Raw genomic sequence first — 14,850 nt, forward strand, 5'->3', positions numbered from 1 at the left:
ATTTAATTACCTCCTGCAGATAGTAACAGATCCAGCAACAGAATTGAAAACTCCATCCCAGAAGATCTTGTAATTTAGGGCTTGGAGTCATCTCCTATGGTATGTATTAACATCTCCTCAGGCAGAGAAAGGATCTGAGCCAGGATACCTTATAAAGCAGACAACTTCTCAAGTCACAGAACAAAATATGTCCCCCATCTGCTTCCTGATTATATGGAAAAAAACTGAAATGTGCAACATGGGACTTGAGAAGGGGCATTTGCAGTCATAACTTTGTAAATATTAAGGCAAGTCTCAATATTTTGTTTGAAATAGGAAACAGAATGTGAGCAGCTCAATGTTTTCAAGGTAGATACAGTGATACAAGCATTTAAGGAGCCTCACAGGGGAAGATTAGGCACAGAAGGAATTCAGATATCTGCAAAGCTGCATGGGCAGAATTTAAATCTTGGTTATTTAAATGTAGATCTGTAAAGTATGAGCTCAGCATCTAAGTGCTCTTGTGAATGTGAGCACAGGCAACTAGACCAAGGTAGCAAGGGAGCTCTGGGGAGAAGGACAACTAGAAGATGCCTCAAGGTCCCTTCCAACTTACGTCTCCACTGCACTGTACGTCTATGTAAGGTTCACCCTGGCTGCTTTTATTTTGAGGCTCAGTGAGATTCTGTCGTCCAAACTGTTGCTGCAGGAAGGTGCAAGCTCAGCTGAGGAGCCAGCAAGAGTCATAATAGATAATGAGGCTCAATGGCCAGTAGTCCAGTTTTAAAAGGTTTTCTTTTCTTCTCCTGGGAGCTTGTGTACAGTTATTTTTTATGCTTTTCTTTGTGTCCCTAATTATAAGGGTGCTTCTTGGCCTCTTGTGGAAGTTACTTTCTCTTTTTGGTAGATGACACTGGTGCTCTATGAGCTGCTGCAGTGCCAGACTGGGGCCTTATATTTTGGGCAGAGGAATATATCAGCTCTACCATCAATTTATTCAGTGAGTGAGTCACTTTGTGTGTATGTCTCCATTTACCCATTTCTATGGTGGGAAAGAGACCAATGTCTGTGTCATGCATCAATATTGTTCCACTGTGCTGGCATACTAGCAGGAAGATGCTGCCCTGCCTATGATGCAAGGCAGGGCTCTGGCTGCAGAGCAAAGTTTCTAGTTCAGAGGAACTTCTTCCCCTCACACACATTGAACCAGACTAAATCTAAAAGAATACCTTTCTGTTTGATAGAAGATTTGAAAGGGACTCTCACAGACTCTCACAGTGACTGAGGCATTGGTTTGGCAGAAGCTCATCAAAGCCAAAGCTGAACAAGGGACTCTCACAGTGACTGAGGCATTAGGGCAGACTGAAACCTCACCTTGGGTTTGGCAGAAGCTCATCAAAGCCAAAGCTGAACTGACCTCATGAACTGGTATTCACCAGTGAAAAACATTATTTTTTTTAGAAGACTCACAGGCTGCTGATCTTACATCACCCATTGCCTTGTTTCCCATTCTATTCACTTTTTAGATTATAAATTTTAGATTATAAATTAAGCTCACACATTGAGCTACTAATGAGGACACATAAGGACACCTCATCTGAAGCACTGGTCACTCCACAGCAACCCCTGGAAAATACAGGGTTTCTACACTCCCAGTCTGCTGAAGTTGTCCTTTCACCATGACAGCATCCATGATGGGAAGGATGGACAACTTTAGAGTACCTCTACCGGCTCTCTGCTCTCACTGTGCATAGACTGCAAAAAAACAGTTGAAAGCTTCCATGTTTGGTCTTCACCCCCTTCTTTCCTCCCTGACCTATTTTCATGTTTCTTAAAAAGACTGTGTGGGAGTAGCAGTATGTACAAACACTCACTGACAGCATTGGGATGGAGGAATCAAATGGAAAAGCTGCTCCCTTTTTATCCAGTCATATTGCTGATAGCTGCATAGATGTCCATTTTCACCTCAAACAGCCTGCCAGAGCCAGCAGTCAGTCACACCTTTTCTGTGCCTGAAAAGTCTCTCAGATACTGGGAGCACTGGAGAACTTGCATCTCCAACACCTCAATTTACATTGGCAAAATGTAAATATTCACCTTGACATGACTGTGACAGTGTCTAGCAATACATGGATTTAAGACCTAAATGTCATCCAACCAGCAGACCAGGCTGGCTTCAGCAGTGTGTTACCCTCTCCTACAAGATACATCTTCAGGATGAATTCTTTACCATAAAGCTCCTCTGCTTGATACTTCCAAAGCAATATAAGAGTGTTTAATATTTATAAACAGTGAGGATTTCTACCCTGCTTCAGCATTCATTATAGTTGCAGTGATTCAGACCTCCAGCATAAACAGAAACTACCTTGAGTTGAAACTCAGCAACTATCTAATAAAATATAGTCACGAGATGAATAGAAGTTGTATAGTTGAAGTGTCCTGGGAGTGCTTGAAAGATTTGTTTCCTGGCTTCAACTGGAGGGCTTTTTAATAGGGAGGATATGACTCTCTGCATATATACATCCATATGGGAGAGAAAGATCTATAGTTTTAACAGGGAAAGGGGCATTTACACTTCTTGAGTAAATGCCACAGGGAAAGTATTTTTTATTTTACATGGACCTGATATATTTACAGATGCGTTTCCTGTAAGAAAACAGGTGTGAGTACATAATTCATAGCCTTAAAGTCAAATTTGCCCTACAGTTGTACAAGCAGAGAGGCTGTCAAAGCTTGAATGCCTGAAGACTGCAGTGAGGAGTGGGGCCTTGAAACACAGATGGGGAGAGTTTGTATTTGAGCTCAGATAAGGAAAAGGCTGCTAGAGAGGATTCTGTAGCCAGACTAATATTAAGGAGAAATTATTATTATTATTATTATTATTATTATTATTATTATTATTATTATTATTATTATTACTATTATTATTATTATTTACATTATAGTACATTAATATAATGTAGCTTCAGAGCAACATCTCTAGGGTCTGAAAAAGGAGAGATCAATAATCTTTTCATACTCTTATATCTATTATTATTATTATTATTATTTACATTATAGTACATTAATATAATGTAGCTTCAGAGCAACATCTCTAGGGTCTGAAAAAGGAGAGATCAATAATCTTTTCATACTCTTATATCCCCTTGACCTGTATGCTGGTCTTATCACACAACTCTTCTGCCTCTCTCAGCTGCCGCTCCTCTGTTGCTCCTAGGTTGCTTGCTCCAGAGGCTGGAGGGGGAGGGGGAGATTGGGGAAGGAAATTCCTAGGATTCTTCTCCTCTCCCTTTCTAGGCAGGATATATTAAGCAGTGACAATGAACCAGCAGAGGAAGTGTCCCATTTCTGGCAGCCAGGAGGCAGAGCCATCCTGCAGGGCTATTTCTGCAAAATATTTCTGGTTCTGGTTTAGAGGGGGACTGAGCACATCTGGTCTCCTTCATCCTTTCTTATCAGCTGCTATTTCCTTAGATGTAAACAATGAAATGATACAGCATCTCAGAAGAGTTTCCACCCCCCCTCCACAAATACCACTGAAAAGGTGTTCCTTTGTTACCCTACAAAAGTTTTCTTGTAATTTTCCTTGATTTCTCAAGCCTGCAATGTGTACTCTAAGTGCTGCTTCTCCCTTGTCTACCTGACTTTGAAACATCTGGTTCACAGACCCTGATGACATTAAGATCATCATGCCAGGGTAGCTAGGCTGATCCAGTTAAGTTAATGAAGCCATCTATATCCACTGTGTTTGCTTTCTAGAGGGCTTTCACTGAGGTGGTTTACTAAATTAAAGTGTACATCCTCAAGCCCTCCCTACTGGTTGAAGTCTTTCCAGTAGGACCTATACCACAATGTTTTTTCCTCAGCAGTTGACAGATCATTGTCCCCTTACTATGGTGCCACTTACATCTTCTTGATGCAACTCATCTTGATGCACAGAATCTCAGAATTGGCCATGCTGATGACTGAATCCACTTCCTCCAGAGAGCAACTCATCCTGTCCTAAGTGACTTATCTGAGCTAAGTAGGAATAGTCATCCTCTTGTGGCATTTCTCTTTCTCTCACCTCGCCTCTAGGGAATGTAAAACTTGTTTACTCCAGCTCCATAATTTCCAGACAAATACTTATAAATAAACCCACTCCTAGATTTAACCTTGCATTCAGACCTATCCTTAATATGTTATGATAATAAGAAGAGTATATAGTGAGAGAGCTAGTTAGCCACCCGCTGCTTGAATTATATATTTTGCCATCTCCTTGGCATGTAAAATACTGTCTGGCATTCATGTGCTGTTCATGTGGGAGTAACCTGAGGCAGTCTGAGCATAGGAAAATCTGTACATGTAGGAAAAGAAGTGGAACTGCCTTAAGCAAGACAACCTTATTTGACCCTCCTCCTTCCTTTGCAGCTTGAAGCTGGGACAGAGAAGAATGAGGGGAGTGAGGCTAAGGCCAGACTTTAGCATGAGACAGACAGGAGCTGAGCAGGTTTTCTCCATGCCTTCCTGCCAGTGCCAATTAATCCTGATCCACAGTGCCCTCTGTCATTCCAGCTCTTGGTCCTTTCCCTTAATTCTTCTATTTATAACTTCTGAGCTGGAGTCTCCTTTTTTATGTGCCAGTTTTACATCAGTGCAAATCCATGGATGTCTGTGGATTTCTTCCTGGCTTACACTCACCTATAGAAGAAGATAATTATGCCTCAATTTCTAGGCACCAAATGGAGTATCCCCTATCCCTTGATTCTGCTCAATACTCCTTGTGTTCCTATGTTACATTGGTCTGTTTTAACACAAAGCAACCTGCTGTTATTCCAGTGCTGTATTCCCACAAAGCACCCCCTGACGCTACTGATGAAGCTGTGCCAGGGACAGTACATACCTGCAGCTTCCTCCATGCTGGATTGCTCTGGGATAAATGCTTACAATGTTGTCTTCCCTGGGGTCAGTGTCAGCAAGGAGATGTCTATCAGTAGCCTTTTTGTTCAGCGTCACCTCTCCACATTCATCCTGGTTACTGTAGATTATCCTTAGGACTGCTTACTGTTCCCTGTAGTACCGTTGAAGAGAGCCAGTTAAGGAGTTGGACCTTCCTGTTCTCTGCACTGGCCAAAGAGAGGAAAAAGCCAGGACTTGTCTTGCAGAACTGAAGTCTAAGCGCGGCATTATATGTTCTCAATAAAAGAGTGATTATATGATTCACAGTAGCAAAATGTTCTTGCAGAGCACATGCCCCACTCCCTGACTTCAGCGTCCAAGGGCAGCTGTACATCATTCCAGAGGAGGCTCTCGCCTTAGACACAGGTTAGTGTGTAGCCCCCTGTGTTACAGAGGAGTAGCTACAGATCTAGGATTCAGGAGTATCCTTTAATGAAGTTACATGTGGCTGTTTATTGGACAAAAATAAATTCCAACTGGCCCATATAACAGATGAAACTCAACTACAAAAATGTAATGATATTTATTCACACAGCTGCCAGCAAACTCACATGCACCATGAGTCATTCCAGATGTGGATAAAAACAAAGTCTGTCTGTGAAAGTAAGTTTCCTGATCCCAAGGAGACTTGGTTTGGGAGAGGAGCTGCACACTGACTTCAGCTGTACTCAGAAGAACAGACAGGTTCTCCTTCAAAGGGGGAGGGGGAGAGAAAAAGCCATTTATTTATTCCTGATAAGAAAGGAGGTAGGAAATTTAAAAGCTACTATACAGCTAGACATACATATTTTAAAGAGAAAGATGCTTTGGAAGACTTTGCTGCTGTTGCTGTTCTATTATAGTGCTCATGCCACTGTGACCCACAGATGGAGCAGAGGTAAGATTTAAACATGAAAAACTATTTAAGATAAAACTTTGAGTTTGTATCATTGGTCCAAAAGTATGTTCTATTATACATATATTTATATACACATATATGCAATTTGTCTTTCCCAGCTCTGGAATTATTTTTTTCCATTAAACAGATCAGCTGAATTATTATATAGACAAATAGAAAAATACATGCATGAGTGCATAAAGGTAAAATTATATATATATTCTATTATAATACAAATATATATATTACAAAAAAAAAATCCAGAGAACCAAAACTACATTATTTTAGCATTTTTTCCTTTCTCTCTCCTTCTCCTTTTTCTCCTGCACTAAAAAAATTATAGATAATGAAACCTTAAAGCAAAAGCCTTTGCAGTCACAGGTGACATCATGTTTTGCTCCACCAGGCAGATACCCGGGAATAGTAAACACAATGCCTAGATGGTGCAAGGTGCCTGGGAATGCCTACGACCCTCCCATGGCAGACTAACACATACGACATAGAGAAAGCTGCCTGTGGTGTTATCAGGCTTCAGCTGCCAATCTGACAATATATAGTTTTGATATTTGTATTCAAGTGTGTGACAGTAGCATATGAATTGGTTTGGCACTATTGGATTGCACAGGAGATGCTTGCTTAAAAGCTAGTGATGATGTCCTTTCCCTTTTTTGTTTTATTCACTCCTCTGGTATTTGGCATGGGTTGTGTAGCTGCTGGACGTGGAGAAAGGAAACACCTCCCAAAAGATTTCTTTGGTTTTTGATACTGAAATTCACAGATATTTAAAGAAACTCCAATCTGTTAAAAAAATCAAGCATATAGACAACCCCCCCTGCCCACCCCAATCTCCCATGTCTTCCTCATTATAGCTGGTTCATTTCTAGTCTGCTATTTGGGTTTGCTTTCGATTTTGTAGGGGAGGCAATGGCTGAATGAAGCCCCCCCCGCTCACCCCAATCTCCCATGTCTTCCTCATTAGAGCTGGTTCATTTCTAGTCTGCTATTTGGTTTGCTTTAGATTTTGTAGGGGAGGCAATGGCTGAATGAAGCGATGAAGAGCTATGCAGTTGTGCTAAGGCTGTATGAATGCTTAATTATTCCTTACAGTTAGTGGGGGATCACTGACAGGACATTGACCTGAGAATCTGAATGGCAGGTTTGTTCCACAGCTTTTCCATGAGCCTCTCGGATAGTACTGGATGAGTCATTATACCTGCATGTACCTTAGTTTTCTATTACTGCATAATAGAGGTAGTGACACCAATTGTTGTCATAAAATCCCTTTATTCTGTAGATAAGAGTTTCTCTTTCCAGGGATGACACATAAAACCAAATCTAGATATATGAAAAACTAGAATTAGATAGAAGAAAAAAAAACAACCCTAACTTTTGGAAGAATGAGGTTACTTCATGTATGAAATGGAAAAAAAACCCCAACAAAACCAAAAGAAAGGGGTTCATTTCCATGGAATAATCATTATGCAATTTAAGTATGTTCTTCACTTTTGATAATGCACTTATTTCAATTAAACAACAACACAACCCTAAAAGGAATCTATGCAACTATTAAAATCCAATTTTAATTTTTAATATTTAAAGGAAAACAACACAACTCTAAAGTGTCTTTTGGGAAAGCAGATTATTTCCAAGGTGGAAGTTCTAAAGCTTGTTTTTGGAGACATCGTAAGAAATAGAAGATTTATTCACTGTTGTGATAAGGACTTCAGTTCTCACTAATTTTGTATACAGAGATCTGCTGAGGAGGAAACTAGATTCCTTCTCCACAGCTGCTGGGACTATTCAGCTCCAAATAAGTTTTAAAGGCATGACTCTTTCAACAATAGCTATGTCAAAGAACCTCCACTCCCCTAGACTATGTGTCAGCCCAACTTAATACCATCATAATCTGCAGTATTTAGAGGGCCAAGGCACTGTCCTAATTTTTTTTTTTTAATTGCTTAGAAACCTAAGAAAAAATCTAAGAATTTGAGTACTGAGGTATGACACACCCTTCTGCCCACTCGGAGCTCTTCCCTCCCTCCACAAATGACAACTGACTCTTGTCTGGGTTAAACCTCAGTCATTTAAGTCCTATCCAACTCCTGATCTGAATTTTGCATGGAATAGCAAAGACAGATCAGCATCTGGTCTGATGGAAATCAAAGACAGAGCTGCTTTTCATCGCCATGTTGACTAGTAGACCAGGTTGTTTACAAAACAGTAGGACAAAGGGTCCTGCTTTAATAACCAGCAGTTGTTTGCAATAGAAATTGACAGTCAAGAGCTGATAAAACAAAGTCTAGCTTTTACTGTTTTTTTTCACTAGGGGGCACTGGGGCAGCTTTGGGTGCCCAGCCCTTGTAATCAAGTATTTAAGCTTTGGCTCAAGAAAAAAAGTCAGACGTGAGAAAAGATGATTATACTTGTGCTGACTGGTGAGTAGGAACTCTAGACTTCCACCTCTGTTTCCCCTTTGCTTTTACGAGCATCATTGAATGAAGAAATAATAATAATAATAACAAAAAGCGCATTTCTGGCAGGAAAACTGAGTGCTTTTTTTTTTTTTTTTTAAGAAAACCTCATGTAGCTGAGGTAATTGGGGACAGTGTTACCAGTTGCCATCCAGTTGCTTTTATCAAACTGTTCTGATGAGTACTAATACGTTGGAGAGCAGAAGTTAGCTTCAGATCTGCACTGTAAGAATTGCCTGTTCCCTTGAGAGAAACTCTATGGCAATCCTTATTAGCACATTTCATCTCAGCTGGCTGTAGTTTATTTGCTGTAAGGGCTTCCTGATTCAGATAAATGTCACAGAAACAGTAATATGCTTGCTATGTGGTTGCTCAGGGAGTGAAGGTGCAAAATGATTTCTTGTGGTTGTGGCTTCTTGGACAGCGGAGAAGCAGCTTCAATGGTAAGTTCACTCCTTAGTGGAGGCTGGAAAAAGAGATGTTGACAGACTTTTCACCTATCAGTGTGGAAAAGTATGCATTAGCTGTGTTGGTACCACTGAGGTTTCATGGTACTGTGCCATCCAGACCTCACAACTAGTATTACAGTTGCATCCAGATCTATCTGGTCCACATGCATTATTATGTACCTAGTCTCTGGTGCTCAATGAAAGCCAAGTGGTTGTTCCGTAACACTAGGAAAACATTTTGTTTTCCTTAGAGTTTTTCTGCAGAAGGAATTACTTGGAAGAACAGAAGGCCCATCCACCTTGATTTCCCCACAAGAGTGCAAACTCTTAGTATTTGCTTTAGTGTTGTGGCAGTTGAGTTTGTGAGTTTGATGGAGCAGCTGCTACATGAGCAACTTTAGCAGGCTGCTTCTGCTTGTGGGCTTAGCTACAGCAGGCTGGCAGCTCTCCAGTGCTAGGAGAAGGAGGACTATGTAGCAGAGGAAGAGAGACTGGCTGTTGCTAGAAAGCCAGCCAGTCCTTTTATATGGAAGGAGTGTTTAACTTATTCTATACTCTGTGATCATTTGCTACAGACTAGGTTGCTTGGTGATCTTGCCATGTGGGCAAAGGACAAGTGCCTTGGAGGTTAGGGTGTGTGCTGTATCCTCACAGCTTTTGACCTTATTTGCATCTCTTCTCCCACATCCCATATTGCATCCTTACAGGCAGGCACTCCTGTCTTGAGCAACTTCTGGGATTTCACTGCTTACAGTAACACTTGTTTGACATTTTTGGCTTGGACAGCACAAGCAAAGGGAATGTGGCCTGAACACAGCATGTAATTACAACACAAATGGTCAAGCATATATACACATACATACCTAGCGGGCCTTGAGTAACCAGGTTATGGTTTTGGCTTATTTAGGACATACTGGGGTTTCCAAAGGTCTGGTCCAAGAGCATAAAGAAATTACACCAGCTGGACTGGCTCCAAGAACTTTTAAAAATGCAACATCTATTTAACTTCCTTTAATTCCTTAAATCCATTGTTATCTAATTCTTAAAATATGTAGTGCACATAAAAGAATTAAAGATATGAAATGTTATGAAACAGAGCCAACTCTGTCTAAGCCTGGCTGTGTAAAGAATGTTTCTTCTTATGGAGAAAATGCAATATTTCCCTTTTCTGTCTCCCACACGAACACTTAGAAAGTTGGCACAACTGCCTCAACTTCCCAGTTTGCTGGACCCTTTCCAGTGTCTGCACTGGAGATGCAAAGGGCTTGATTGATCTGCTACAGAGGCTTTTCTCATCTGCTCCGAGTCTGTTCCATAAGTCTGAACCAGTTCCTGGGAAAGCATGTTTGGGGTCTCCTGGTCTGGGGGTATATTTGCCTGATTCAAATTGTTACTGCACCAAGTGTTGCAACTATACCTGTAAAGAGAGGGAGGCACTGCCTGAAGGGCAATCTGAGATTGAAATTCAGAGGAATTATCTCTGCAGTTGGATGACCCGAAGAAGACAATTTATATATTATGCTTTTACTTCTTGAATTGCTTTGCAAAGAGCTGTATAATAGGTGAGTATAAATGTACATCATAGACCTAAAAATAAATCCTTAAAAACTAAATTGTCTTACACTGTGAGTAGTATGAAGGAGGCACTAGAAGAATATTTTCTGCCCTTTAAGAAATTTGAAGAAAACAAAGACAAAAATATGGGGTTTTTGAGCAGGTCTGGAAAATATTTGAAAATTAATGAACTAAGGAAGCAGCTAGGATAACTGCATGGCACAATGGTGTGTGGAGCTGAGATCACACACCCAAGGCTGAGGCAAGCTGCGTGCTTTGAATGAAACAAGACAGTGCAGGGACTCTAGCTGGTGTCCCAGCAGGGTGATAGTTACATGGATGGCATGTGACCAAGGGAATGAGCTCTGCTTTTCAACAGGGATCACCTGGTTGGACCCAGTGCTGCACTGATATGGTCATACTGCTTTTAGCTCTGACACCTCTGCCCTGTGCTTTGCTCTGCAGTGCAGACATGGCACTCCCCTTCTTTGTGGCAGATCCCTTGGGCATCAACTGTGGTGGCAGTCTGAAACTATTAAACAAAGTGCTATCACAGGAAGAGCAGAGAGAGGACTGAAGAAGGGGATGAAAAGGGATTAGTTATTACCTGGGAAAGCTGCCTGGTGTTGTGAAAGGTAGCTAGAACATAAGTCTCTGAATGGGTTTAACCTATGTAGGATAAATATCCAATAGGGTGGGGCTATGACTGTAATCAAAATCCTTTCTAGCATATCCTGATTTCCCAAATGCTCCCTTAGGGGCAGACAATGAATTTAACCTGCATGGAGGATGATCCCTGAATCAGAATTCACAGTGGATACCTGAAACTGAAAGACATATAAAGGATTCTCAAAAAACCCCAAAGTTTATAATCTCTTGTAGGGCAATGATGTTAAACTCTGAGATCAGAGGAAGGATAGATTACAGAAGCTTATGTATTTTAGTTTAGATCACAGTTGGATATTACACTCTATAAAAGCAGTCATGCTGTTAGGAAGGAAGGATATAAGTGAGTCTGAGGCTCTTTTCACCACAGAAAGCAGCCAAAAAATGGCTAAAGTTTACAGCTCATACAATCATTAAACTGGTTGACAGAATTAAAAGTTAAAAAGAGAAAAGAGCTAGACAATTTTGAGGAAAGCTGGATAAGCAGCAAGAGGAAGACACATGAAGTAAAGCTGTTTTTGATATGTGCTAGACTAAATGAGAACAATGAGCTGAAAGTAGCACCAGTAGTACCTTCTTAGTGATCCCAGTACTGAGAACTGGCAAGTCAGTAAGACATTTCCTGCCACTTTGGTCATTTTTTAGGATTATTTGCATGCTGTAGTGTCCCATCTCTTTGCTTCAGTCCCAGGTGTAGAACTGTCATGGGATCCAGATCAGTTTGCACAAGGGTCCTCATGTTCCAACCAAAGTCCAGCTCAGAAGCCCATCCTGCCATTCAAATCCCTCCTTATATTTTCACAGGGAAAATTCACCTTACCTTTAACAACCACCTCACTGCTCTTAATGCATGCTGCTAAGCCAGTGTTCCCTGCCTTAGGTAAGCAGCTCATGTACTCATGCAAAGTCTGTAGAGCACTCTGTGAGTCCCCTCCCAGTTATCTTATACTTGACTGCTGGGCACAGAGATTCCACTGGCACTTGGCATTATGCAAGCACACAGACTAAAAAACCCAAAACTTTTCTTTTCCAAAGAACTTTCAGTTTAATTAAGGGAAGGAAATATTAGCATCCCATTTCATTGTGAGGCATGGAGAAATTAAATCACTTGTCCCGGATTTCTTCAGGATGACTGTATGCATGTTGTCTTGTATGTTGTGGTGATTTTTTTTATTCTGTTTCTGAAGCATAAAGTGCTTTTCTTGCTTTCTTGGGGTAGATCATGCCAGATTCAAATTAATAACTTTTGAGACAGAAAGAAACCCTGTGAGAAGCACTGAATAGTACGATGTCATTGAAAGGAAAGTCAGCAGGTCTTAATGAACACCACCAGGCTGCATAAGCTCTGATTACTCAAATAGTGACAGGCAAGATGTAAATTGCTGAGGAAAAGCACTGAGTGATGGACCAATTAACTTTGCATGCAGTGCCAGTGCTTGAGTTCAAGGCAGGGCAGGACCCATAGGGCTGGCCTGGGGTGCTGGTGACGAACACTGGTGCTTTCCCATGTGCCCAGCCTGCACCCACCTTGAACCAGGGCTCTGCAGAACTATGCACTCTCCTGCTGCACCCTGCTGGCTCTGTTGAAGGAAGCTGAGTCCAAGATACAGAGGAGCTAGCTGGGTACATGGACCTCACTGCAGCAAATCAGGGAGTTGTGTGAGTGTTTTGGTTTGAAGTGGGCAAACCAGTCTGCTCCTTGCTTTATCTTTAAAAGCAGTGAAATGTGCAAATTAGCACCACTGAAGTCAACAGGAATTTTGCCACTTTCAGGAGTGAGGCCACAATCTCAGTCATTATCTGGAATTTGGTTTCCTGTAGTAACCCTGATTGTTAAAATCTTCCAGCCCAAATGCATTATATGTTGGTTAAAGTGTTTTTCAGCAAAAAGGCACTGGCATGGGGAAGCTCATGCAGATCATCTACATGGATAGCTGATAGAGGGAAGCAGAGGAGGAAACATATCAAAGCATGACAAAAAGAAAAAACAAATAAATTGAGAATAAGGTGCACATAACACTTCTGGGGAGACATATAGACAGAAGTTCCCAAGGGGACAGTCATCTATGGGGTTTTTTCTCCCACTGGAAGGAAAAAAAAAAGCAGAAGAAGGGATCCTATGTGCCTCTACTGTCCCTGTGTCTCTCATTACCCCAAAATCCTGTTTTATTTGGCTAGTGCTACAGTAGCTATATGTTATATCCCTCACAGCATACTTGTTAATGCAGAGACATTAAACTAGCCTGAGTCTGCACCACAAGTCACAGGGTTCCCTTGCCTACTCGGTGGCTAACCCTTAGCTGGTAACTCTCTTATCCCCCCTGAGGTGCTCCAGGCTGCAGTAAAAATCCAGCCCCTCTCGTCTCACTGTTGTGGTGCTTGTGGCAGGGCAAATTCAGTGCTGGGCTTGAGATTATGAAGAATGTGAGGAGGAGAAGAGCAGAGTTAAATAAGCTCCAGTTTCCACAAACATTCCTTTCCTCTGGTGAAAGCGTATGTGGGGCCTTTCCTGGCCCAGTTTGTTGGTTAGGTTTGGCAGCTCCTCAGTTCCCCTGAGATCAGCATGCATACCACTCATCCTCTGGAAATTCTTCCTCAGCCACAGGGAAACAGGTCACCAGCCAGGAACCAGGCTTCAAACTCGCTGAGTCTCCCTCCACTCAGGAGGAGCCAGGTGGATAACTGAAAAAAAAGTTGCTGAGAAAGGAAAAATAAGTTGTTCAAAGCTCATTTTCTTCCACTGTCTGAGAGAAAATGGGACAGTGGAAGGGCAATGCTGTGCTACAGCATCGTGTTGGAGACTCAAATGCACAAGGTCTTCTGCGATGCTTGCGTAACACCCTCCCCACCACTGGCATGGTGCTGAGGGAGCAGAACACTGGTTAGGTTTTGTGAAGAGAAGAATTGTGAAGAGAATAAACTGCACTGGACTAGATGTAGATATCTGCTGTGAGCCAGAACATCAGGATTTCATTGTCTCCATCTATTTGTCAGGTGGTGGCATGCCCCAAATGGGGCTGATACTTCTAATCTTTTCTCTGTCTTGGAAAGGAAATAGTACAGACTCTCCAATCTGTCAGGGATTATTTGAGCCATAGAGAGGGAGATGAAAGAGGCAAAAGCAAAAGGCAGAGGTGCTGAGAAAGAGTAGAGAAAGACCTGGAGGTAAAAATGGCAAATGGAAGGAAGTAGTATGAATGAGAGGAAAAGAGGAAGGGAAAGAAAAATTGTGGCAAGAGAGAAAACATGATAAACGGGGATGAGAAATATTAAAGCATACATATGTTTAAGGTTAGGGTAGCATTCACCCCCTTGTCAGCATGGCATGCAACCCCATTTGAACCCACCCTTCAGAAGATGTCCATCTGTCACAGCTGGTCTTCGTCTTATCTGTCTTTTTCTCAGGCTTATGGGATGGCTGCTTTTCTCTAGAGCTGGCACTGCCTTTTTCTCATGTAAGCAGGACTCCTGTTTGCTTCTGGTCTCCACTAGCCGTTCAGCACACCAGGATATTGAGATATTCACCACCAGTCACAGTATAAAAGTTAAAGTTACTGCTACTGAATCTTGCTCTTTTACAAGGCTGTGGGGCTACAACATTTCCCATTAATACCAGTCAAGCTTTCCCATGGAGCTGGCACTGCCTTTTTCTCATGTAGGCAGGACTCCTGTTTGCTTCTGGTCTCCACTAGCCGTTCAGCACACCAGGATATTGAGATATTCACCACCAGTCACAGTATAAAAGTTAAAGTTACTGCTACTGAATCTTGCTCTTTTACAAGGCTGTGGGGCTACAACATTTCCCATTAATACCAGTCAAGCTTTCCCATTAACAACAGTCATAGTAACAGTCCCACAGCTGCAGAAGTCCCTGTTTCTTCCTGTCAGTCCCCATCAGAAGTCCCTGTCTCCCTCT

General features: G+C 41.8%; 1 protein-coding gene across 1 annotated transcript in view; it reads left to right on the forward strand.

Moving 5' to 3' along the window:
• The first annotated feature begins 5,627 nt into the window (after positions 1-5,627).
• The window catches only part of FAM180A (family with sequence similarity 180 member A), a 25,273-nt gene continuing 16,050 nt past the window's right edge, over positions 5,628-14,850 (forward strand). Inside the window, exon 1 of the mRNA XM_010173111.1 lies at positions 5,628-5,794. Within this exon, the coding sequence (XP_010171413.1) occupies positions 5,719-5,794 (76 nt within the window). The 5' untranslated portion in view covers positions 5,628-5,718. The remainder of the gene's footprint in view (positions 5,795-14,850) is intronic.

Source organism: Antrostomus carolinensis, unplaced genomic scaffold (genome assembly GCF_000700745.2).
Source record: "Antrostomus carolinensis isolate BGI_N321 unplaced genomic scaffold, ASM70074v2 scaffold4590, whole genome shotgun sequence".
Taxonomy (NCBI): Eukaryota; Metazoa; Chordata; class Aves; order Caprimulgiformes; family Caprimulgidae; genus Antrostomus; species Antrostomus carolinensis.